The 21,647-nt window shown below is 50.9% G+C and overlaps 7 protein-coding genes across 7 annotated transcripts, besides 6 other annotated features; 2 read left to right on the top strand and 5 right to left on the bottom strand.

Moving 5' to 3' along the window:
* Positions 1-1,099: 1,099 nt before the first annotated feature.
* Positions 1,100-2,480, top strand: ACLA_012150 (mitochondrial 37S ribosomal protein mS45; the record flags this gene model as incomplete). The annotated part of the gene is made up of 2 exons (XM_001274212.1): positions 1,100-1,558; positions 1,797-2,480. 2 exons carry the CDS (start codon positions 1,100-1,102, stop codon positions 2,478-2,480), a joined length of 1,143 nt encoding a protein of 380 aa, XP_001274213.1.
* Positions 2,481-3,242: 762 nt separating this feature from the next.
* On the bottom strand, positions 3,243-6,171 carry ACLA_012140 (putative response regulator; the record flags this gene model as incomplete). Its single annotated transcript, XM_001274211.1, has 3 exons — positions 3,243-3,677; positions 3,751-4,418; positions 4,488-6,171. The coding sequence occupies 3 exons, from the start codon at positions 6,169-6,171 to the stop codon at positions 3,243-3,245; spliced, it is 2,787 nt and encodes a 928-aa protein (XP_001274212.1).
* Positions 6,172-6,641: 470 nt separating this feature from the next.
* Positions 6,642-6,663: a microsatellite.
* A 228-nt stretch (positions 6,664-6,891) lies between these two features.
* Positions 6,892-6,971: a microsatellite.
* Positions 6,919-6,971: a microsatellite.
* A 1,336-nt stretch (positions 6,972-8,307) lies between these two features.
* Positions 8,308-9,382, bottom strand: sho1 (osmosensor SHO1; the record flags this gene model as incomplete). Its single annotated transcript, XM_001274210.1, has 4 exons — positions 8,308-8,835; positions 8,906-9,028; positions 9,079-9,237; positions 9,314-9,382. The coding sequence occupies 4 exons, from the start codon at positions 9,380-9,382 to the stop codon at positions 8,308-8,310; spliced, it is 879 nt and encodes a 292-aa protein (XP_001274211.1).
* An 866-nt stretch (positions 9,383-10,248) lies between these two features.
* Positions 10,249-10,281: a microsatellite.
* Positions 10,282-10,343: 62 nt separating this feature from the next.
* Positions 10,344-10,382: a microsatellite.
* Positions 10,345-10,382: a microsatellite.
* Positions 10,383-12,061: 1,679 nt separating this feature from the next.
* Positions 12,062-13,537, bottom strand: ergS (the record flags this gene model as incomplete). The annotated part of the gene is made up of 1 exon (XM_001274209.1): positions 12,062-13,537. One exon carries the CDS (start codon positions 13,535-13,537, stop codon positions 12,062-12,064), a length of 1,476 nt encoding a protein of 491 aa, XP_001274210.1.
* A 1,532-nt stretch (positions 13,538-15,069) lies between these two features.
* Positions 15,070-15,785, bottom strand: ACLA_012110 (putative nuclear distribution protein RO10; the record flags this gene model as incomplete). Its single annotated transcript, XM_001274208.1, has 2 exons — positions 15,070-15,476; positions 15,554-15,785. 2 exons carry the CDS (start codon positions 15,783-15,785, stop codon positions 15,070-15,072), a joined length of 639 nt encoding a protein of 212 aa, XP_001274209.1.
* Positions 15,786-18,387: 2,602 nt separating this feature from the next.
* ACLA_012100 (MBL fold metallo-hydrolase) lies at positions 18,388-19,191 on the top strand (the record flags this gene model as incomplete). Its single annotated transcript, XM_001274207.1, has 1 exon — positions 18,388-19,191. The coding sequence occupies one exon, from the start codon at positions 18,388-18,390 to the stop codon at positions 19,189-19,191; it is 804 nt and encodes a 267-aa protein (XP_001274208.1).
* A 215-nt stretch (positions 19,192-19,406) lies between these two features.
* On the bottom strand, positions 19,407-21,627 carry ACLA_012090 (uncharacterized protein; the record flags this gene model as incomplete). The annotated part of the gene is made up of 4 exons (XM_001274206.1): positions 19,407-19,703; positions 19,756-20,204; positions 20,260-21,495; positions 21,552-21,627. 4 exons carry the CDS (start codon positions 21,625-21,627, stop codon positions 19,407-19,409), a joined length of 2,058 nt encoding a protein of 685 aa, XP_001274207.1.
* Between the last annotated feature and the right edge of the window lie 20 nt (positions 21,628-21,647).

Below are 21,647 nucleotides of genomic sequence, written 5' to 3'. Positions count from 1 at the left end.
TCATCTAATCCTCGATATCGACCTAAGAAAGGAACGGCGTTCTCAGTTCTAGTTATTTTGATCTACATTCACGATTCCCTCTTGCATTGATTCATTCGGCGTTTGTTCCCCCCTTCAATGAGGATCGCCGCATGCGTGACGCCGGAGCCTCTATTTGGTTCCCGTCTCGTTTAGGCGGCGAGAACTCTACCTTTTGCGCTCTTATACGATTGGCCCTTTGCTTGTTCGACTGAACAACGGAGACGACGAAACGAAGAGGGGGAGGGGGGGGGGGGAAGCAGAACACAAGGGCAATAAGACGGATTTCGAACTGAGCGGACTCTCTTGACGGCCTTCATGGCAGTCCGTGTTATGTTTCATGTCGAGACATTCTGCAAGGGTTATATGGTGTGGACACCCATATTGAGGCGTTTGCTCTACACACGGATATACATCGAGATAAATATCTGGGGATCTTCATCTCTTTTCTCGGTTCCTAGGGAGGCGCGTTCGGGTCTTCATGGTCGCTAGTTGCTGGTTCAAAGCGAAATGCTTCATCGTGCTTATGATTAACTTGCATATTATTATCTTATTCCCCCCATCACTGTCACTTTTAATTTGCTTTGCTTCAGCTGAGTTGGCTACAGTGGGATATGCTGAGGGATGGAGTACTTTTTCTTGCTGCTCACTTGCACTGGCGGTGTTTATTATTGCTTATGGTGGATTGCTTCAATTGTATTTGCTATGATTCAATGAAATCGTAAAGTCAACTCGATGCTTCCAACTACTCAGTAGCCGAATATGGCGTTGACACTCCACACTCATAAATATCTTCCGATGCCGTCGCGTCACGTGATATGCACGGACCATATCGCAAGAACCGAGAAGTTTCTTCTCTTGGAAGTTCCCGGACAACCTTTCTTCCTCCCCATTATACCCATTGCTCCTCAACACCACCAGTGCCTGTGCATATTTCTCAAACAAGGGGATTGAGCATCTCCTGGTTCCAGGCACAAGAATATATAGGTTGATGATTGCCTGATCATCAATTGGTTCACCCTTGAGGTCCTACCTACCGTTTACCAAACCACTCCCCTTGCCCTCAGTCCTTCACCTGAAAATGCCTCCCCGAATACAGAGCCAGCTGGTCTCCGGCTCCTTTCTCCCCTATGTCTCCCCCTCTACCTCTACCTCTTCCGCCTCTTCCACATGTATCTCTAAAGTCACACAATCATGCTCCTCCCGATCCTTTTCCTCCTCCCCCGCTGCTCAGACCAGACTCCGAAATGAGATGTTCTCGTGGCTCAACGGCGAAGGCGTTGCTCTGAAACAACACACACCCGGACGAACGAACTATGTGTCTCGTTTGAAGGGCATTGGCAGCAATCGGCCGTTCCCCTTGAACCCCAACTTCGTCAGTGAGCCCATCTTGAGCGAGGAGCTGCGCAAAGAGATTTACCGGCGCGTTGTGGACCGGAAGCAGAGTGTACGTGCTGTCAGTGTGGACCTCGGGGTTGATATGAGGAGAGTCGCGGCTGTTGTAAGGTTGGTGGAGCTGGAGAAGAGATGGAAACAACAGGTATGCACGCGAAGTTTTCATTTTTTTTTTTTTTGTTTTTCACCCCCTGCTTGCTTTTTTTACCCCGGTTGGTACAATGATGAGAACAACAAAAAATCGATTAGTCTTTAAGACCCCAAGCCTTATCGGTTTGGGAATGCTTACAACTCCTATATCTGAATGTGTCCAAACCTTGCACTTCTGTTGATGATACTTCGTGTCTTTTGGGTTCCGACGATGTTCTAACAGGAATATGAAGGGCAAATCATTAGCATTGCCATATGCTCGGGCCGTCCATGAGATGGTCCCAACAACACAACTCCGCAGTGACATGGACGCACGACCCCACGAATCTATCAATGATCTCCCCGTCCACCGCCTCACCGATCCTCAGATCTTCTACCCCGTCTCCGAGTCCCGGCAATTCACCCGCATGGACGCTGGTCGGGTGTTCTCTGCTGCTCCTGCCCTCCCCCACGAAGAGACAGCACACAGCGCAGCAAACCCGGCCGAGGCTGTCAGCCGCATCACACAGAATCCCTCGCGGATCGAGCGTGTCGGAAAGGGCGCAGACGAGCATGAAGTCCTGCAGCCCGCGGACGCGCGTATCCCGCACCCGCACCTGGTGGCGCACGAGCGCCAGACCTTGGCCAAGCCCAACGAGCACCGCGAGAACATGAAGCTGTATCGCGAGCGTCTGCAGAAGGAGGAGAAGGCAGAGCAGGAACGCAAGAGCCTCGCCAAGCTGCGCGCCGAGCAGCAGACCGTCCGGGTCCAGCCGGATGCCTCGCGGTTCGAGTTCCGCATCAAGGACGTCGTGGTCAGCCGGGAGACCACCGGTCCTGATGGTCGTGGTGCCCGCGCGCCTGGTCGCAGATATGGTGTGCCCACGTATGACCGTAAGAAGGGCCAGGTCAAAATACCTACCCGTGTGGAGGTTTAATTCGTCCTCCATAGGCCTGATACATGGAATGAATACCCCAACATACTTTTATTCATTATCATTGATGATGACACGTTCTCTTAGTGAGGAACTATGTACTGTACAAATATGGTGTGAAGGATTGTTGGCATTAGCATTGTATTTATATTTATTTTCCAGCATGTCTTAACAATACTGAAACCCAAAATTTCCATGGATCATACATCTCTCCTAATTCGGTAGAAGTGCAAGCAACAGTGAATCTCGAGAATGTACAAAAATTCGATCTTCTAGTTATCCATCAATCTAGGAAGACCGGATATATCGACAGAACAGAAAAAAAGATGACCCACAGTCCCTGCATGGAGACAGATAACAAAGAAACATAAAACACAATGACATCTCCTTCGTATGTGTGAGCATGTCCGCTAATAAACAGTACCAGATGTATATATATACAAATCGATGGAAAATCGGATCATGCCGCTGAAACAAACAGAAAAAAAAAAGAGGCCTGGCAAGGAAGCAACAGATGATGGAGATGGGGTGGAGGATGGAATGAAGCAAAATGGCTATGCTGGGTATCCAATAGGGAAGACACAAACTAGCTGGGACAGGTATGATATGATGTACTTAGGGTGGGAACAGAGATAGCCGACACTAGACATATGGAAACAGAAGACGCTGGTCCTTGTACAGATGGGTGTTACTGGCACACCAGATGGGGGTGGGGGGAGGGCATTAGAGACGGATAGAGATAGGTGGCAGAAGTTGGACTGTTGACTACGATGCGTTCAGAGGAACGTGAGGACCAATATCGCCTGATGGCTCGCCCGCGTCCCCGACAGGGAGGGCCAGCGGACTGGCGGGTGAGTCCAGTGTCTCGTTGCTTTCCCCACTGCCGCTGCCTGAAGGCTCCTCCGGAAGAAGGTCTGCAGGTTTGGCGAGTTCTGGGAGGAGAGGTTTCCGTTTGATTTCGCCCGGCCCGGCATCGATCTTTCGCGTCGTTGGACTGGTCGCTGACGAGGCGGTCGATGTCTTGCGCGACACGCCGTTGGCACCGATATGTAAGGGGCTCGTGTGACTATCAATCGGCGGCGATGATGATTGGGGTTCATCTGCGAAGCCTCGCCACTTGCGCCAGCCTTCAAAGTCGATTAGGGCCTGCATACAGCCCCATTCCGTCACCTTTTGTTCCAACCAGGGAAATCCGACGGGCTAAGGAAGAAGCAGGAGTCAGTCAGATATAAAGCAGTGTGGGAGGTCGCATGATAAATTCCCAATGTCATACCTTGGTCAAAAAGTCATTGCAGCCGGCAGCCAATGCCTCGTGACGATCACTTTGCAGACTGCTGGCGGTGAGAGCGACGATGATGACGGGACTCTTGAACAGCGATAGGTCGTGCAGTACATCCTCCTCCTTGAGAGTACCTTCGGAAGCTTGGTAGGTTTCCGCAGTGAGAGAGCTGGCGCTTGATCGTCCAGAGGCGGTCTTAGGAAAGACACCGATGCTGTTCAGGCGCTCCAATCTCCTGATCTCCTTCGTCGCATCCAAACCGTTCATGACGGGCAGTTGAATATCCATCAGAACCAGGTGGAAACCACCCTGACGCCATTTTTTTACCGCCTCCTCGCCGTTTGCGGCGCATTTCCATCGAACACTAAGACGCTTCATGAACGCTTCCAAGAGCTTTTGGTTGATGATGTTATCTTCGACAATGAGAACGTTAATCGGAGGGACGGTACCCTCGATCAGCCCACCAAAAGCAGCATTCAGCGACTGTGAAACACTGCCCTTTTTCGACTTTTTCGACTTTGCAGACGGACGCGGACGAGGCGAGGCAACACGTGCGGGAGGGGTGTGTGACTTGCTTTGCGGTGATTCAGGTGGAGGGACAGGCGGCGTGGGAATCGACGGGGCTGTCGGAGGTGGTTGAGGGCCTGCGGGTATCACGGAGTCTAGATTCATGTCAGTATATTGGGCCTTTAGATACAAATGGCGGAGGAGCGTTAGACGACATCACTTACCTTTCGGATTGGGCGGAGTACCGAGCATTGTGGGTGAGTTCGTAGTATGCCGAGTGAGCGGAGGACGGCGGGAATGCCGATTTCCTCGACTGCCTGGTGAAGGAAGCGGTGGCGCCATCCCCGTGGTGAGAATTGAGATGGCTGGTGCTGTGTGAGTATTCACGCTGGAAGAAGCCGATCCATGACCCGGAGGCGTTGGGACACCCGGATTTGCAGGCATTAGCGGAAAGTACTCGCCATGTTCCCCAGGTTCCGAATGATGGTAGTACACGTTGTGGCGAGGCGAAGGCTTCGGGGTGCGACGTTGAGGGATGTCGATGATCAAGGCTTCGTCCACTGATTGACCGCCAGGGTAATAGCTATCAATCACCACGCCTAGTGGTTCTTCAGGACTCAGAACCCGCTCAGGGGTCGACTGTCGATTTGAGCCTTCTCGCGGAGCAATGCGAATCACAATATCGGGCGAGTCGAAGGTTTTGCCCAGCGAGTTGGAGTACTTCATGATAACCTGATCACGGAGCTCATCGACCAACGAATCGTCCAGTGTCGGGACCAAGGTGGCTGAGCCACCTGGGCGCTTGACCCAGATCTTGCGCGGAAGCATTTCGTTGCTGACCGTGGCGATGCGACCGTTGCTTGGAGCGCCGGTCTGCGAGGATCCCAAACCCAGGAGGCCACTGATCAAGTGCTGATGGGAGGCTGGCAGAAGCGACTGCCGACGAACTCCGATACTGGGTCGTTTCGGGATGGGCGACGAGGGAGAAGAAGGGAAATATTGATGGGCGGCTTCTCCAGCAATATTCTCCGCGACGGCATCCAAGGACGGAGTCAACTGGGAGTCAAACGGGGTCGCGCTGGGACGTTCCCAGGCGGGTCGATAAGTTGGCTGGAGCGAGACGGCGCCAACAGGCCCAACGGACGTGGTTGAGGGAGGAAGAGGGGTTGCGGAAGGCGAAGGTAGTAGCAGCAAGTCGTCGCCGGCGGAAGTCGGTGGTGGGGAGGAGGCAAGATTGGATTTCGGGGTCAAGTTGGGTGGCAGAAAATCGGGGTCGTTCCGGACACGGTCGTCGTTTATCTTCGCTTCCTCCTTTTCTTTTTCTTTTTTGTTCACTTCCTCCCCGCCCGGCTCCTTCTTCTTGTGTTGCGACTGGGCTTGCGATTTTGTTTTATCCTTCCTCGCCTCTATCGGTTTTCGAGAAACTGTCCTTGCGACCGTCGGACTCTGCTGGATCGGATCGTCGTGTGGTTCCTTGTGGTGTCGATCAAAGTGGGTGGTGAAGTATTGCTCGCGACCCGTGGACGACCCAGTGGCCGGGCCGGCAATCTCTTCGGGGGAACTGGGAGGGTCAAGAGGAAGGGAAGAAACAACGCTATAGGCGCGACGTTTGGCGTCAGCGTCCGGTTCGTCGGGGGTCAAGAGATGTGGCGGCAGAGAACAAGAAAGATCGGAGGTGGAATTGGCTGGGTTGGGGTCGACGCGCGGGTCCGTTGCGGCGGCCTTTCTTTTCAGATGAACCGGTTTATGCTTCTGCCTGGGGCTTGGAGACGGCGAGGTTGTAGGAGGAGGATGAGCGGTAGTTTTAGTCGTCGTAGTATTAGTAGTGGTGGTGGTGGGCGTGGGAGAAGTCGACGTTCGCCACAGAAGTTTTGCCTTAAGCAGCTGCGACAGACGGCGGTCAGGCATGGCGAGATTCCACTGCGAATGACTGGGGAAAATGTAGGACTTTTTGGGGGAAAAGAAACCCTGGTAGATCAGCTATCCAGGCATTGAGACAGAAACGACGAGAAGGAAAAGAAGCGAGAAATGAAAAAGGGGAAAGACAGGCGACCAAACAAACGAGAGGAGAGACAGAGCGAAGGAAAGAAAGACAAAGGAAAGGACAGAGAGAGAGGAGAGAGAGAAGAGTAAGAGAAGAGAAAGAAAGAACGAAAGGAAGAAGAAGCACTGCGTTGGTCACCTCATCCTCTGCAGTCGAATCGAAACTGCAGCTCAGTCGGTCTGCAATGGTGAGAAAGGACGGCTCGAGAGCAGTGAGATTGGATGATGCAGTTCTCGTTCTTCTAAGCAATCCTTAATTTCTCCCTCAGCTCTTCATGTTATTCAGTCAGGAGAGTATGTCGTGAACTAGATACTACTACTAGATAGATCTCTAATCTCTCTCTCTCTCTCTCTCTCCCCCCTTCCCTGAGCTAAGATGCGATGCAGAGGGAAAGCTGACCGACAGGAAAGAGATGAAGCAGAGCAGAATGGATGAAATGATGATGACTGAAGAATTTGTCAATCAATCAATGAATCAATCAGACCAGATAGACTAAAATTCCAAGGGGGAAGAAGCATGGACGAAGCTGTGCGACTCTCTTTCTCTTGGTGAGTGTGTAACTCAACTCTCTCCATCCGCAGGTCGGGGAAGAAGAAGAAGAAGCAGCAGCAGGAGGAGGAGGAGGAGGAGGAGGAGGAGGAGGAGGAGGAGGAGGAGGAGGAGGGAATTCTCTCTCGACTCGACTAGACCAATCTACAAGACTGCATGCAACGAGCGATGCTTCTATCTCTACCATTTGGAGCCCACGAGGTGAGGATCATACGAGGGAAAGAGGGGCGCTTGGGCCAGAAAAGCCGTTGCACGTCAAAAATGGAGAAAAAGCGATCAGCATCAGCGTGGAATATTCCATACGGCACTTCACTAGATCGTATCTAGAATCTAGAATTCTAGATACATAGTATCTAAACAGTGTGCATGTCAATAATAATAACAATAATAACAGGTACTTAGATGGGATCCACTGGGAGCATACCAATCCCAATGTCAAAACCCATACTAATCCACCATGCTAATACGGCGCATGAACACTTGTCAAGACACCGTAGATATCCAGCTGTCGATATGTTGTTAGGTTACTACCTACCTACTAGAGATGAGAGACGGATAACGCACAACGAACGGTACCCAAGGTAGGTATACAGGGCCTGCGCAGTATGGTTGGCGGGTATACGGAGCACAGGCATCACCTAGGATTCAACAGCTTCCTTCTGGACTTGGGACTCAATCGTGTTTCTTTTGCATCTTGCACTGCTCGTTGGGCTCTCGTTCTTTTCTGATCTATCACTTGATATCTCAATTAACTTGAGAAAAATTCTCCGACATGATCTCGTGCACGTGGCATCGGCTCGTCCCAAGTGCATACTGAGATTCAGAATCCTGCCTAATTCAGGAGACCTGCTGGTTGGAGAGACTTGTCATATTCGATCTACCTAATTACCCGATACCGGCTATGGGGGGCCGTTTGGCCTGGTATAGGCCGCAACGGTCGGAAATCAAATGGCTATAGTGGATTGCTTTCACCATTACCAGGCGAGATTCGGGACTATCCCTCGACTATGCATGCAGCCTCGGATTCCAGAACCGTGCATACACAGCAAAGGAAGACTCGTCCTTCCTCACGATACACAAAGAAACGTCGAACCGTGTGTGAGTACATCCGAGACATGACAGATGAGAAGAAGATGAAAAGTAAAGCACAGCCATAATAGATCGACAGGTGCGCAGATGCCCGCTCCAAGGGAAAGTGAAAAATCAGGAGAAAAAGAAAAAAAAAAATCGGCATGAAGACACTGCCCAGATGGAGAGCCAGAAGCAGAAATTCAAGAAAAAGCCATCAGACATAACATGATCTTTTTTGCAGAACCAGAATCGCACCGAGTGATCCGACTCGAAGGGTATCAAAGATGAATCTTTTGCGACAAAACGGCGACAAGAGTAGAATGACCAGACAGAGAGAGAAAAAGGAAAATCGCGTCGCATGGAAGTTGCTCCAGCCTGCCTCACAGCAGAATTAGATAATTCGATGGAGCAATACCGGTCTCTCCGCTGGATTTTCTGGCCTGCCACCATCGGCCGCTGACATCGGATACTTCGAGGATTTCATGCTTGCTGAAACTGATTTCGTTGGCGTCTTCGGGGTTGGCATCATAAGAGTAAATCGCCTTGGCTCGGTACGGGTATTCGGTCGGCTGCGGAACTTCGTCTTGTGACTGCCCGTTATTATTTGCCGGAAGGTTGCTGGCAGATGGATTGCCGAAACGAGGTTGCGAAGAGCTGCGGTTCTCCGATCCAGGGGCGCCGCCCGGATAACCTGAAATGGGGGACGAGGTCTCGAAGCCGTTGAGTTGGGCCGAAGTATACATCTGCGGTGCGCTCGTGGAGGTTGTCTCAGGGCGATGACCAAATGCTGTCGAAATGGGTCGACCGTTTCCATACGCGTTGCCGCCTTCCTTGTTGAGCGCGAAGGAGTCGATGAAGCCGCGATGCGTCGCTTGAGGGGTCGATCCGAAGTAGAATATCCAGACGATCTGTAGGCCCGCATGAGTGGGCTGTTTGAACCGCGCGATCGCTTCCCAAACCGTGCTCGTAGTCACTTACAATGATCATAGACAGAAGAATGAATCCAGCAGCTGCAGCTTGCGCGGAGGAATTGCCCTTATAGACCAAAGTGTTGACCGACAGACTGGTCAACACGAGACCGGCAGAAAGATATCCCACAACCTGCTCATCGTCAGCGGTCATGACCAACACCGGGGACGCGCGAACCATACCGCTACACCATAGACCAGACCGGTATCTGAACCAACGACAACCGTGACTCCAATGGTGCAACAGAACATGTAGGCGATTGCCCACCACGCATGATTTGGATAATCCGCCATCTTGATGTTTGCGATGATGGATGAAATAAAAGCGATTATCCACGCGAGCTATAGACCATGGTGAACGCGATTAGCCACGTGCCCGAAACAACCTGCCAACACATTCGCGCGGAGAAGAACGTACTATCGCGATGGAGATCGTTGCGAGGGCGAAGGGGTCGCCCAGAATATTGCTTGCTCTGAATCGCGCCATTTTTCTTGGGGGTTCCGTATACGGGCTCGGTTTGTGAAACGATGGTGAATTTTCTGAATATGCCACCATGAACGTGATTGCGTATATACTGGGTCCTCGAGGGCGGCTGGATAGAGAGATATCGTAATTGTCCCGTTCGACGAAACTCGGGATTCAATCGATATCGTACGCGACAAGACAATGGCGAGACAGAAGTCTACGGCGGCACTTCCTCTTCGGTAGTATTCAAGCAGGTGGTGGTATAAGTCGTGGTGTTTGGGACCAATTGTATGGTCAGGTGAATAGTGAGGCTTCGACGCCGTAAGACAAAGGAATGGGACTAGGATGAACCGTTAGCCACGAGCAAGGTCGACGACTACGGGCGCAAGGAACAAAAGACCAGGCAGGATTAATCAGCAGTCGACTATAAAACATTGTACGGAACTAGCAACGAGGGTTGAGGGAGAAGGGGATTTGGAAACAAGATGAAGCGGGAGGGTTAGGTTGACGTGTAATCGTCGTACCTTGCGACACGATTGAGAGAAAAACGAGTGTATGATGGACGGGGCGATGATAAAAGCACCACGGGCTGAGTTTTATCGTGACAGATCGATAATAGAGATCGAGTCTCGCATGAGGCTGGTTGTTTTGAAACCGAAAACAAACGAGGCCCCCTTGCAGAGACGGAAATAGCGAAATGCAGCACCTGGCTGGAGGGAATGAAATAGATGTGTCTGAAACGGCACTGGGAAGAAAGATGGACAGAAAGGAAAGGAAGGGAAGATCGAAAGGACGATGGGGAAAGGGAAAAACGAGTGTACGTCGATGGGCGTGAAACCGATCGATAGGAGGGGCTTGGGAGGAGCCGAAGAAGAGGTGGGAGTAAGTGATGATAATAATGATGATGATGATGATGATGAAAAGAGGAATAAAGGAAGAAGGGTAAAGGCAAACGAGATTGATTAACACTAAAATGACAAGAAATAATAATAATAATAATAATAATAATAATAATAATAATGTAATGGAGGTGAATTAATGAAGAAGCCTTGACCCAGTCCCCGGTCGGAAAAGGAGGGATCAAGTTGACTGCTAACTATTTAGGACTAAGAATTGTGTTTGTTGGTCTATCTGGATCCTGTAGATAGATAGATATGCTTCTGGACAGAGCGAGACCAAGTAGTAGACCTTATTATCATTCAATGTTCGGTTTACTCTGTAGTCTCCAGGGGCGTGTATACGTATGTGTACAGCAGCTTCTAGGGCTGAAGTCTGAACACTGCCCTGAAACCTAGAAGCTAAATGCAATGATCTCTCTCTCTCTCTCTCACTCCATCTACAGAGTACGCTCTATCTTCCACAACTGGAGAAGTTTCAGGAAATGATCTCAGGGAATCTAAAATCCAAAACTAAAAGAACCCACGGTGCTGGACTGCTGGCTAGTGGAGGACTGGTCATGGTGGGCCATGCCAGGCAAGTCTGTTTGTTCCGCAACCCACGCACAACAACTGTAGTGTAGATTGTAGAATGTAGACACACAGGCAGTCAGGCACAGACGACGTTAACTAACTGTTGAGAACTGGAGTCTGGTTCTCTCTCAGACTCTCACTAAAAGGCGTCGACTGGACTAGCCTCCCTGGCATGACCAACTTGGCCGAGGGAGATGAAGATCCACAGTTGGGTGATTGGGATAATCTAAGAGGGGCAACTGGGGTTGGTGGATGCGACAATAACCAATGTTGTTATAATTATCGCTCGGTTGGCGATGATCCTTTATTTCCCCCATCGTTGTTGCGCTTATCCGTTCTGATGATTTGTGGCTTTGTGGGATGGGATGAGAGGGAGACTACTCCTACTACTAGTTTAGTAGCAGTGAGAAAAGATGGACAGGACGACATAATACATATGGAGAGGATGTCTTGCGTGGGTATCAACCATCAACTCTTCCTTTTCATATAGTCTAATAATACCTGAGTATCCAGTCTCCACTAATCCACTGTCCTCTGCGCACTGGATTCTTCTCCGCTTTCCATTCCAGCAATAATACTATGGACTATGGAGTTTCTAATATGGAACATTGCCCATTGGATTTGGGGTGACACGCAAATTTATTGAGATTTGAGACCCGATTAGCTGAGGGAATAAAAGAGAACCACCAGCCAACCGATCCGGGTAATGAGATTATGAGACTCATTTCGGCATCGGAATTCTGCAGTTTTCCTTCAAATTATTATTGCTTGTGGAGTCGGTCGTGCGTGACTGAGGTCAAGTTCTGGAACTTCTGCCTCAGGCTGATGCATGTGGCTGACTTATCCTGTGGCTTGACTCCAAAGAGAACAATCAAGTAAGGATCAGCGCGTCCTGAAATGAGACTCATGAAGAGTGCACTATATGAAAGATGTCCACCACACCCCCCGTGCATGCCCTCGGCCCATAATGCAGCGCAAGCTGCTCAGAATCTGCCATTATTGCTGGACTTCTAAGGTTTGCGGCATGGTGATCTGAAAGATGACTGGACTGCAACAGACGCCACTGCCTCAGAATGCTTCGGACCTTCACATGCCACATGCAGCCCCGAAGTGTCTGGATCAGGCTGGCTCAGAATTTAAGTGCGAGTGCACCGAGGATGTCCGCATGTCGGGGCTGAGGCCGATAAGGGTACCCTCGAAGTTCACGATCCATGAATCATGAAATCTTCAGTCATTGTGGCTTCTTATTCTGGTCGCAAGCTGTTTCCTGTTTAGTTGTTCTCGACTTCCTTCCGGTTCTTGGGAAAAAGAGCCGTCGGATGCTGATATTGGACATATGGGAAACTGCGACCCACTGGCGGAAACTGGGAGCACCTGTGGGGAAGAGAGTATAAAGTGGTGATCCCTGCGACCCGTCTGGTTTGAATTTATCATGATGCGCCTGCTTCCCCTTGAAGAGCATTTGTTTGAATGTGCGCTTATAGATCGCTCGGGTGATCTGTTCGATCGGGAGCGGCATGCGGGTTATATCGGCTAGTGATTCAAGCGGCTCAAAGCCGAGACTCAGATACGAAACCCCCATCGGGTGCAGGAGCGCCATGGCTGCGAAGATTAATAAGTCGGTGATACCTCTCGGTGCCCCTGGAGCCGCCACGCAAGGATCGATGTGATACCCGTTGTTGGGACCCAACCGGCGGAGTGCGGCGAAGCCGTTGGCCACGCCATCTGGACCTCTTGTGTAGACATAGGTCATCATCCCCGGCATCGAAAAGGGATCATATACAGTGATGAACGCCTTTGCGCCGACAGCGTGGTTTCGCTCCTCGCGCCATGAGTCGTAAACGCCAGCCAACTCTTTCTGCAAGTCCAAATCCTCGCCCGACGACGGCACGTACACACCCAGTGAGATGTTTCCCTTGTGGGGGTTGAGGAGTTGCTTGCATTGTACGATGATCCGCTTACCGCTCCGTTCGTTCAAGACATCGTTCGTCATGGGATTGAGTACGCGCTCGGTGCCAAACTGCAGAGTTGTCCACTTATGCTGCTTGGCGTATGCGGCAAACACCTCGCTGGCGCCTATGAAAGCGACCCCCCAACGGAATTTTTTTCGATACTCTTTGAACTCTTTGAGGACTTCAGTGAATAGATCCGGCTTGCATAAGGGATCGCCCATGACCAGAGCTACTTTATTGTGGACCTTGAAGGAGAGAGCGGCAGTGCGAGTCTTGTTCACAAAAAGATTATAGTTCGGATCGAGAACACCCATATGCGAAACCCGCCCATACTGCGTCACGAGCTTCTCGATCGCTCCGACCGCCGCAATATCTTCCAACGTCAATACCGTCGCATGATTTTTGCGTCTCGCTTGTGAAGGCGATCTTGGCGCAGATTGGTCGCTCGGGAACAACGCAGGATGGGAGGGGTGGGACGTATCCATGGATCTTTTGTACGGCTGAGATTCATCGCCGAGGAAGTTGTAATGGAGAGTGCGACTGCTATCGCTACTAAAGCTGGCGGACGAAGCGTTGTCGCCGTGCTTGGAATGACCAAACTGACTGGTCAAATTCTCACTGATCTCACTCAGTAACAGGGTTTTCTTCGGGGGTGAATTCGCCTGCGCAGGAGGCTTGGATCGCTTCTCAGCCTTTGCATTCTTGCGCCCTGGATGACGTTGCACGACAGGCTGTTCGGCGAGAGGTAGATTCATCGTCAAGGCGTTCGAACGGAACGAGCTAGGAGGGAGGGAGAGAAAGTATCGTTTATTTTGCGAAATGAATACCCCGGTGAGTTCGAATGTCTATCTTTATACTTGCAACCAGTGTCCCTGCGGACAATTGCCAGAAATCCCGCGGGCGACGTGACGGAGGGCGAGACCAAGGGTCCTTCATCTGCTTCCGATACTACCATTCTGAGTTAAAGCACGTGGGGTAGACATGGTAGGCAGTTGAATTTTGCCGGTAGGGATTGGTTCATGGAAGCAGTAAGCTTTGTGGCAATAGCAGGACCTACGATTTCGTTCATTTCCTTGTCCTGTGGCGTGGTTTCTTCTCAATTGGCACAAGGGCTTTAGCCCATTTGAATGCTCTGAGAATTGCAGAATATAATAATATGCATGACAGCATGAGACGTCCGTACGGAGCTACTTGAAACCTCGGTAGGAGGCTACATTGGGCTACAGTTGGGTAAAGCGGTAGCATGAGGGTGAGCAACTGTGTGCTCCAGGCAGAAGCTATTTTACTGTCATGTTAGGTGTACCGTATACGAGAGGTGAGACCGGATGAAGCAAGTTCCGTAGACGATGCCGAAAAATGGCCGCATCGAGCTCCGTTGTTGACGTCGGACCCTATGGCGATCAGGTATGTGGAATTTGTGGATATTGCATGCCTGGAGAACATCAGAGGACCACGGTCTTGACTCTTGACTCTTGGAGTCTAGACAATCAAGCTATACCCTGCCAATCCGTTTCGGCAACTTGCTCCGGGCTCTTGAGTCTTGGCATATCCCTGAAGGCCTATTCTATACTCCGACAGAGATGAGAGTTGAGGCCCATGGCCCTTTTGATAGAAAAGACGGATTTATTTCATTCTTTGTGACGAGCAGCTTTTGGAACGCAGAAATCCCTGAGAATTATGCACTGGGCGAACACGATGTACAACCATGGATAAGACCTCACTCAATCCGTGACGGATGGATGAATAATATGATTTCCTCGAAGGGAAAATGGAATCAAATGAAATGAGATGCATGCTGAGTTGCTGACACAGGGGGGGAAACAACCGATACTTGTAGGGCTGTGCAACTCCCAATAAAATCTTTGACACCGACACCGACGTCCGGTATTTGGCTTGCGAGGGATGCAGTAGGATTATAGGTGATATCATCTCCTTGCCTTTATTTGCAATTAGCTTCTTCACAGTCGAGTGCGATCTCCCGTCATCGAGTCTTATATCCCGATTGGGCAACTCCCGCCGAAAGCCAATCTGCTGCACAATGATATAATCGACCCATGGCAGATTGGTAATTGTAGTAGTCGTAGATAATGTCACTGCAATCATGTTCATTCGAAATAGGGGAAGGAGCATATTGCCAGAGATGGACACAATAGACAATCCCTCCTCGTCCCGGCAAACCCAGCCAGCACAGAATACACCAGGAACAAACTCCCGCATAACAGAAAAAGGTATCATAAGAAGCCACAACAACCCCATAAACCCAGACACACCAGACGACAGGAACCCCTCATACCTCCTTCGCCCTCCTCTCCCTCACCACCTCTTCCCTCTTCACCTCCCTCTCCACATCCTCCAGCCGCCCCTCCCACTCCGCCCAACACTCCCCACTCCCGACCAACCCAATCTCATACCACCGCTGCAAGACCCGTGCTGTGCGCACCCGCAGCTCCGAAATCTGCGCCGCCTGCTCCTCCTGCACGCGCGCAAGCCCGTCTAGGCGCGGCTGCAGCTCGACCAGCGACGCGGACGCCTGGGCATCGGGGACCGGCAGGTCGTTCAGCGAGGTGAGTCTGGACGCGGTCTCGGGGAAGGCCGAGGCATAGGAGAGGACGATAGAGGCGATGTTCTGCGTTGTGAGGTTCTCCGGGAGGGAGTGCGGGGGTGTTGGGCGGAAGAGGTCCGGGAAGCGGTCGTCTGAGAGGGGGAAGGAGGAGATTGTTAGTATTCTAGACTCTGGAAAAGCGTCGGAAGGGTGGAGGGAAGGAACTCACGGAGCTGCAGCACGTCTCGGACAGCGGGAACGCTTCGGCTGAGTCGCTCGAGGTCCTTTTCTAGGCGGAGGAGGCGGCGCGAGACTGTGTCGTCGAGGGAGTTGGGTTTGGCGGGTGCGGTGGGGATGCCGGTCCAGCTGGCATCGCCGGTGAGGAGGTAGGTGAGTCGTTGTAGGCGGGCTTCGAGGAGCTCGATTGTTGCGCCGGCTACTGCGTCTGTTTCGAGAGTCATTTTGAGTAGTTGGGAGGGTAATTGGTGTGCTTCGTCGTTTGTTCGCAGTGTTTGTTGTTTGGTTGTTGGAGCATGATCCGCAATTCGGAGATGCAAACAGAGCATACACAACAAATATGGGGAAAGATCACCATGAGCTTAAGGGATTTTTCTTCAACTTCCTAATTTCCTACAAGTAACAATCATTGAGGTCATTGCATTCGCATGGCCATCTACGTAAGATCAAGATAGATTGGTGATGGTTTGGTTGAATACGTATCCGCAACGTCGTACTACTTTTCGTTAATCGAACATGACTCCAGGGACTGAGCGCAGTCCCTTGGAGACAAGTCTTTCAACGATGTGTTCACAGACTCTAAGATATTCTCCTTGGTGCCTCCTATCTTCTCCGAAGCAGTCATAAGCCACCTTTAGGGGAAAGACTATGGAAGCCGGCCCAAAGAGTTTCATCTCATCCCGCATGAGGTACTCCATGCTGCAGCAAATCCGTCGTGATAAAGCCAATGCCTGATCTTGCACGTGCTTCAAACTAAACTTGTCTGCAAATTTGTTTACTGCAGAAAAGGAGTCGTGGATCGTCCGCAGTGTGTTTATCTCCTTGAGACTAACTATCCGAATTGCCCACAGGTGAGTCGAAACATTCGCTATGGTGACATTCGGAAACCAGAGAGAAAGGACAGTGCTATTGGCGAAGAACATCTGCGCCTCAGAGTCCAAACATGAGAGGTCACCTAGAACTCCGTGCTCATATTGCAATGCCTTTTCCCAAGCTTCAAGTCTGCCGAGACAATCAAGAAGCGCCGATAGGAGTTCAGCAACATAGTCGGGAGAGGCCTTGCCCGCATTGCTCGTGATTTGATCGATCGCCTCGAGGTAAGATGGGATGATTGCCACTTCGCTTAGGAAGTCTTGCATGAGCGATGAACAAGAGAAAGCAAAAGGAATGGATGTCCATTGCTTTTCGGCGAGAAACGTTGATTTGCGGAATCGGAATGCGTCGATGACCTTACAGTCCACGTTAAAATCCACTAAAGCTCCCATATGAACATCTATAAATCATACTGACCAACAGCGGTCGGAATCCCACGAAAAGCGTATGTAGTAGCCCTGTTTGATAGTGGTTGGGGCCATGAGCTTTCATCAGTTGGCCAACGCCTTTGATGTGAGCTGAGATTCCTGGTCCCTGCCCCGGAAACATAGCCTATACCAGGGCCAACTGTCAGCGAGATGGCTCTCGGGAAATCAATAGTCCCCAACTGTGAGCAATCTCACCTCAGCTAAGCTCAAACACATGATAGCCGCCGCGAGTTCGGCATCAAATGGCTGACTCCCCATGGCCAACTTCTGTCTCAATGCGCGGATTGCTGCATTATAGATCCATGTTGCGTTTAGACCAGAGACATCTCGTGAATCCCTGTGTGAGACAATCGCAAGAGCCAATGCTTTCATAGAAAGGATGAATATACTCTCCGAGCCTGCGGTATTGGCAAGGCGAGGGAGGGCCTCGACCCAGGAGCCGCATATCCGTGAGCAGCCATTGCTATCTGGATTATAGAACATGAAAGGGATTTCATCTTGAGGGATGTAGCTCTCGACAATGAGTTGAGCCAATGTATCTGGCGAGGCCGACTCGAGGTCTAAAAAGGTGTTGGAAGGAGGCCCAGATTGAGCAATTGTATCAAGCGCATGTCCAGGGGCACGATCTTGCCCGGGAATGCCCCCATGAACAGCATTTCGACATGACCCACTAGCGGCTAAGGGTCCACGCCTCGAAGTCCCGATTGAAGGTATATTCTGCTGAACGAATGTCCACTCCTGCTGGTAGCCGGGACATTTCCACCCAGTCAGCGCGCATTGGCTGCACTCGGGGCTCTTTCCATCACACTGATATAGTAAGAACTGGGATTCTGTATGTAGTGACCTCAAGAGGGTTCAGACTGGCCTCACCCCTAGTTTCCGCTGTCTACAGTTTCGGCATACCGATTTCTGTTTGACCTTCATGATGGTGTCCACAAAACAAGGAAATTAGATATGTCATTTCGTCTTGGCGCAGAGTCGCTGTCGATCGACTAGACTATTGCCTTCATTCAAGCGATGTTCCAGTCTTTTGTGCCTTTCTGCTCGTCGATGTTCCCGCTCCAGACAGTACGATGCTGGGTGGAGGATTTGACGAAGAGTGAGAAGTCGACTGGAGACTTGAGCAACTGATGCTCAGCTTGAAGCTAACCGGATTGGGAGATGGGTACTGTCAAGCTGTCTTGGCGGATTATCTAACCGTATCTGGGCTAGTTCACTTATAGAGAATCATAGCCTAAACCATTCCTGGAGCTCTATCCGCGGAATCCGAGCACAGTCCATATGGATTGCATCACACAGCCCTTGGGTATCGAACTCCAGGTCAAGATGCAATGATTATCGATCCACTAACTCGTATTACAAAGCCTAATAGTTGCGTATATACGATAGCCAGCATGCAAGAAGTTCCAAGGAAAAATGGTTAAAGACCCCTGTCTCTGCCCCATTCGCGAAGGAAGTATGAACAATCCACTTTTGTCTCTCGACTCTAGTATCGTCAGATTGCCCACACCTCTAATCTTACAAGATGGCTCCCTCAAACTTTAAGAGCTCTTTGGATATCACGTTCATCGGAACTGCAACCGCCATCCTCGAAATTGATGGCGTTACCTTACTGACAGACCCTATGTTTTCACCAGAAGGCACAGAGTGGGACATGGGACTCGCTGTCCTCAAAAACACGGAATCTCCTGCCATAGGACTGGAGAATCTTCCTCCAATCGATGCCATCTTATTAAGTCACGAAGACCACCCAGACAACCTCGACGAATTGGGTCGTCGCCTACTCGACGGCCGCAGAGTCCTCACCACAGTCGATGGCGCCAAGAACCTGGCACCGCGCCCCGGTGTCAAGGGCCTGAAGCCTTGGGAGACAACCACGCTTATTGCTGGTAATAAAGAGTTCCAAGTCACTGCGACCCCATGCCAGCATCTTCCCGGTGGTGAATGCACCGGTTTTATTCTGACGAACGCGGACTTTGGAACGAGCGAGGACGGTCGCCCCAATGCTATTTATGTTTCCGGCGACACGGTATATCTGGACGAGCTGGCCCAAGAGATTCCCAAACGGTTCAGCGTTGTAGCGGCTATCATGAACTTTGGCCATGCGATTGCACCCCTTCCGACGGGCCCACAAGCGATTACCATGGATGGGAAGTCGGGTGCCCGCTTGCTGCAGGCACTTCAATCAGATGTCCTTGTTCCAATGCACTATGAGTCTTGGGGCCATTTTACTCAGTTTGGAAAGGAACTTGCGCAGGACTTCGAAGCAGCAGGTGTGCAGGATAAGGTGTGCTGGTTGACCCCAGGTCAGAGAAAAAAGGTTTTGTAGGGGTGATCGATGCCTCCACAGCATACAACCGGTTAGATTGAATTATATGCGCAGAATGCCTGGTTGACTCTTTGATGCCGCGGGTTCGAGAAGAGTAGAGCTAGACGTGGCGACAACCTGTGAGAAACCTCAAAGATCGATCTATGCCTTGTAAGCTATTGGAACTTCAGACCAATCATTCGTCGTACTGGCGTTCTCAAACATTTCCTTGTATTTCATGCCGAGTCCATGGATTGAGATGGTTGTATAGCGCCAGCTGCGCTCAGTAAGCCGGATCCCCCCCTTTCCTGCATCTCCTGCCCTGGCTCCGTGCCATCATCTAAAGATGGGATCTCATAGTCGAAGACGTTCACTTGCCGATCAGCAGTCTCTTGATTTTGTGGTTCAATAGCAGAAGATCTGCCATGATCTATGGCGATATCTGTGTCTGATACTTGATTTCCGGCCAGGCCTTCAGCGTAGGCTTCTTTGAACTCTGCTTCGAATGCCTGATTATCTGCATCCACAAAGGCCTATTCCTAGGTTAGTTCCCGTCTCCGCACAGAGTAAAAAGGCTTCTCTTACCTGAAGTTCCGACGGCACTGGGTCGACCCGAACGCTCATCGCATTGGCATTAGCATAGACAAGGAGAACATTCTTAGACTCTTCGCGAGCAGCACGGAGAACTTCCACCTCTCGAACCTTATGCGCAGTGTATCCGACGACATCGGCATTATTGGGAGCAGATCTCCCGGCCTGATTCAACTCTGCCTGGCGGGCCTTTGCGTCCTCCGTGGAAAAGCTGATTCGCCACCACTGCCAGTTATCATCGGCGGTAGGGCCATTCTGTGTGGCTATTCCCGTATCGCTTAAGGTTGCGGGCCTGAGGACATAGATTATATGTGGCTCGGTACAGACGCCTCGCAAGGTGTATCTGTGATGCGGCGACTCCGTAGGTGAGTCTGAAGGCTCGGTAAGAAATTTAGAATAGCTTCGAAGTGTCTCGACAGCTTTCTGCTTCTTATCCTCCAGCTCTGCAGCACAATTCGTCAGTATCGATACACAAAGAGCAAAATCCTGGTGCTGTACCTTGAAGCTTGCCTTCAATCCTGCTTGAGAGGCTTCTCAATTCAGTCGCTAACCTTTGCGCTTCTGCCTCTGCTGCTTCAGGGGTCAGAGCTAGTTCGCTTGCTCCATTCGCAACGCTCTTGGGCAGGGTCAATGATGTAGCAACGGCAGCTTTCTCCAGTATATCTCTTAACCCGAGGCCCTTGTGGAAGACTGATTTCGAAATCGAGAAGCGATTCATCAACTTCTCCAATTTGGAGATCTCGTCGTAGACCTGCAGTCTCCGCGCGCGAAAATCGCGCGCTCTGTCCCGGCAACTGGCAAGGTACCGATCTGGGTAGAAGACCGCAGGGATTTGCACATCCACGGACTTTGCCGGGTCGGAGCTCTCCAATTTGATCGTGAGAATTTCCGCGACATGTTCCAGCCACACATCATCCAACTCTTCCCCTGGTCTGTCTGACCAGACAGTGCGATCTAAAACATCATAGAGGGTCTGGCCATGGTTCGGCTCCACGTAGGGATCGAGGGTAAAGAATTCCTTCTGGATTGGCGTATCATAGACCGTAAGAGGGCGCTTATATGCATTTGACAAAAATACAGTAGCCAGTTGGTTTCCAGGATCTGCACGGACTGCAGATTCTTGCCACGATTCCAAGTATCTACTGATGTTGGTTTCAGCATCGTACGAAGACATTATTTTCAAAGTTGAGAGCGCATCCGCACTTCCGAAAGCGCGACTTGTCGAATCCAAAAATGCCATCAATCTCTGTGTTTCGTGAATGATGTCGTCCCAGTCAGTGTTGCCGTCTTGTACATCTTGCACAGTAACTATCTTCGGCAAGTTGATGGGTTGCCCATTCCACCATTGCGGGTCATGACCATAGTTCGGAAGTAATTTTTTTCGGAGTAATAGTGCCTCTCTTGCCAAAGGAATGGAATGCAGAATCGTCAATAAACCACCCAGATACAAATTATCATGGGATGGGCGCAAAAATGCGGGCTCATCGGGTATCCTTCTGCGGTCTGCTGGATCTGGACTGATGACAATCTCTTGCGCACTCGAATTGAAGAGAGTCATCGCCCAGGCACCTTCGTCGTAATGATCCCGCGTTGCTTTGCTGAAATTCGTTTGGCTGATGCTCGTGATCCCTGACTCCTGGTGTCCAAGATTCTGATTCAATGACATGGCCACCGCTTGTTGAAGTTCACGCTCCTCTCTTTCAGCTAGGGTCAGGCCCGATGTGTCTCCTCCGTCTAAAAGATCGCCAAGTCAGCAGACGCGCGCATTGTCTCGCCGCCCGTTTCCTTACCCGTAGCACTCGGCACAGGCCCCGGCTTATGTTCTTGAAACTGGGCTGCTTGTGCCTGTTCATTCAGATTCGACATCGATGGTGGACGCGAAGGAG

The sequence above is a fragment of the Aspergillus clavatus genome, genomic scaffold (assembly GCF_000002715.2).
Source record: "Aspergillus clavatus NRRL 1 1099423829795 genomic scaffold, whole genome shotgun sequence".
Classification (NCBI taxonomy): Eukaryota; Fungi; Ascomycota; class Eurotiomycetes; order Eurotiales; family Aspergillaceae; genus Aspergillus; species Aspergillus clavatus.
The sequence above is the reverse complement of the archived record's forward strand: the minus strand, read 5'-3'. Positions and strand labels throughout refer to the sequence as shown.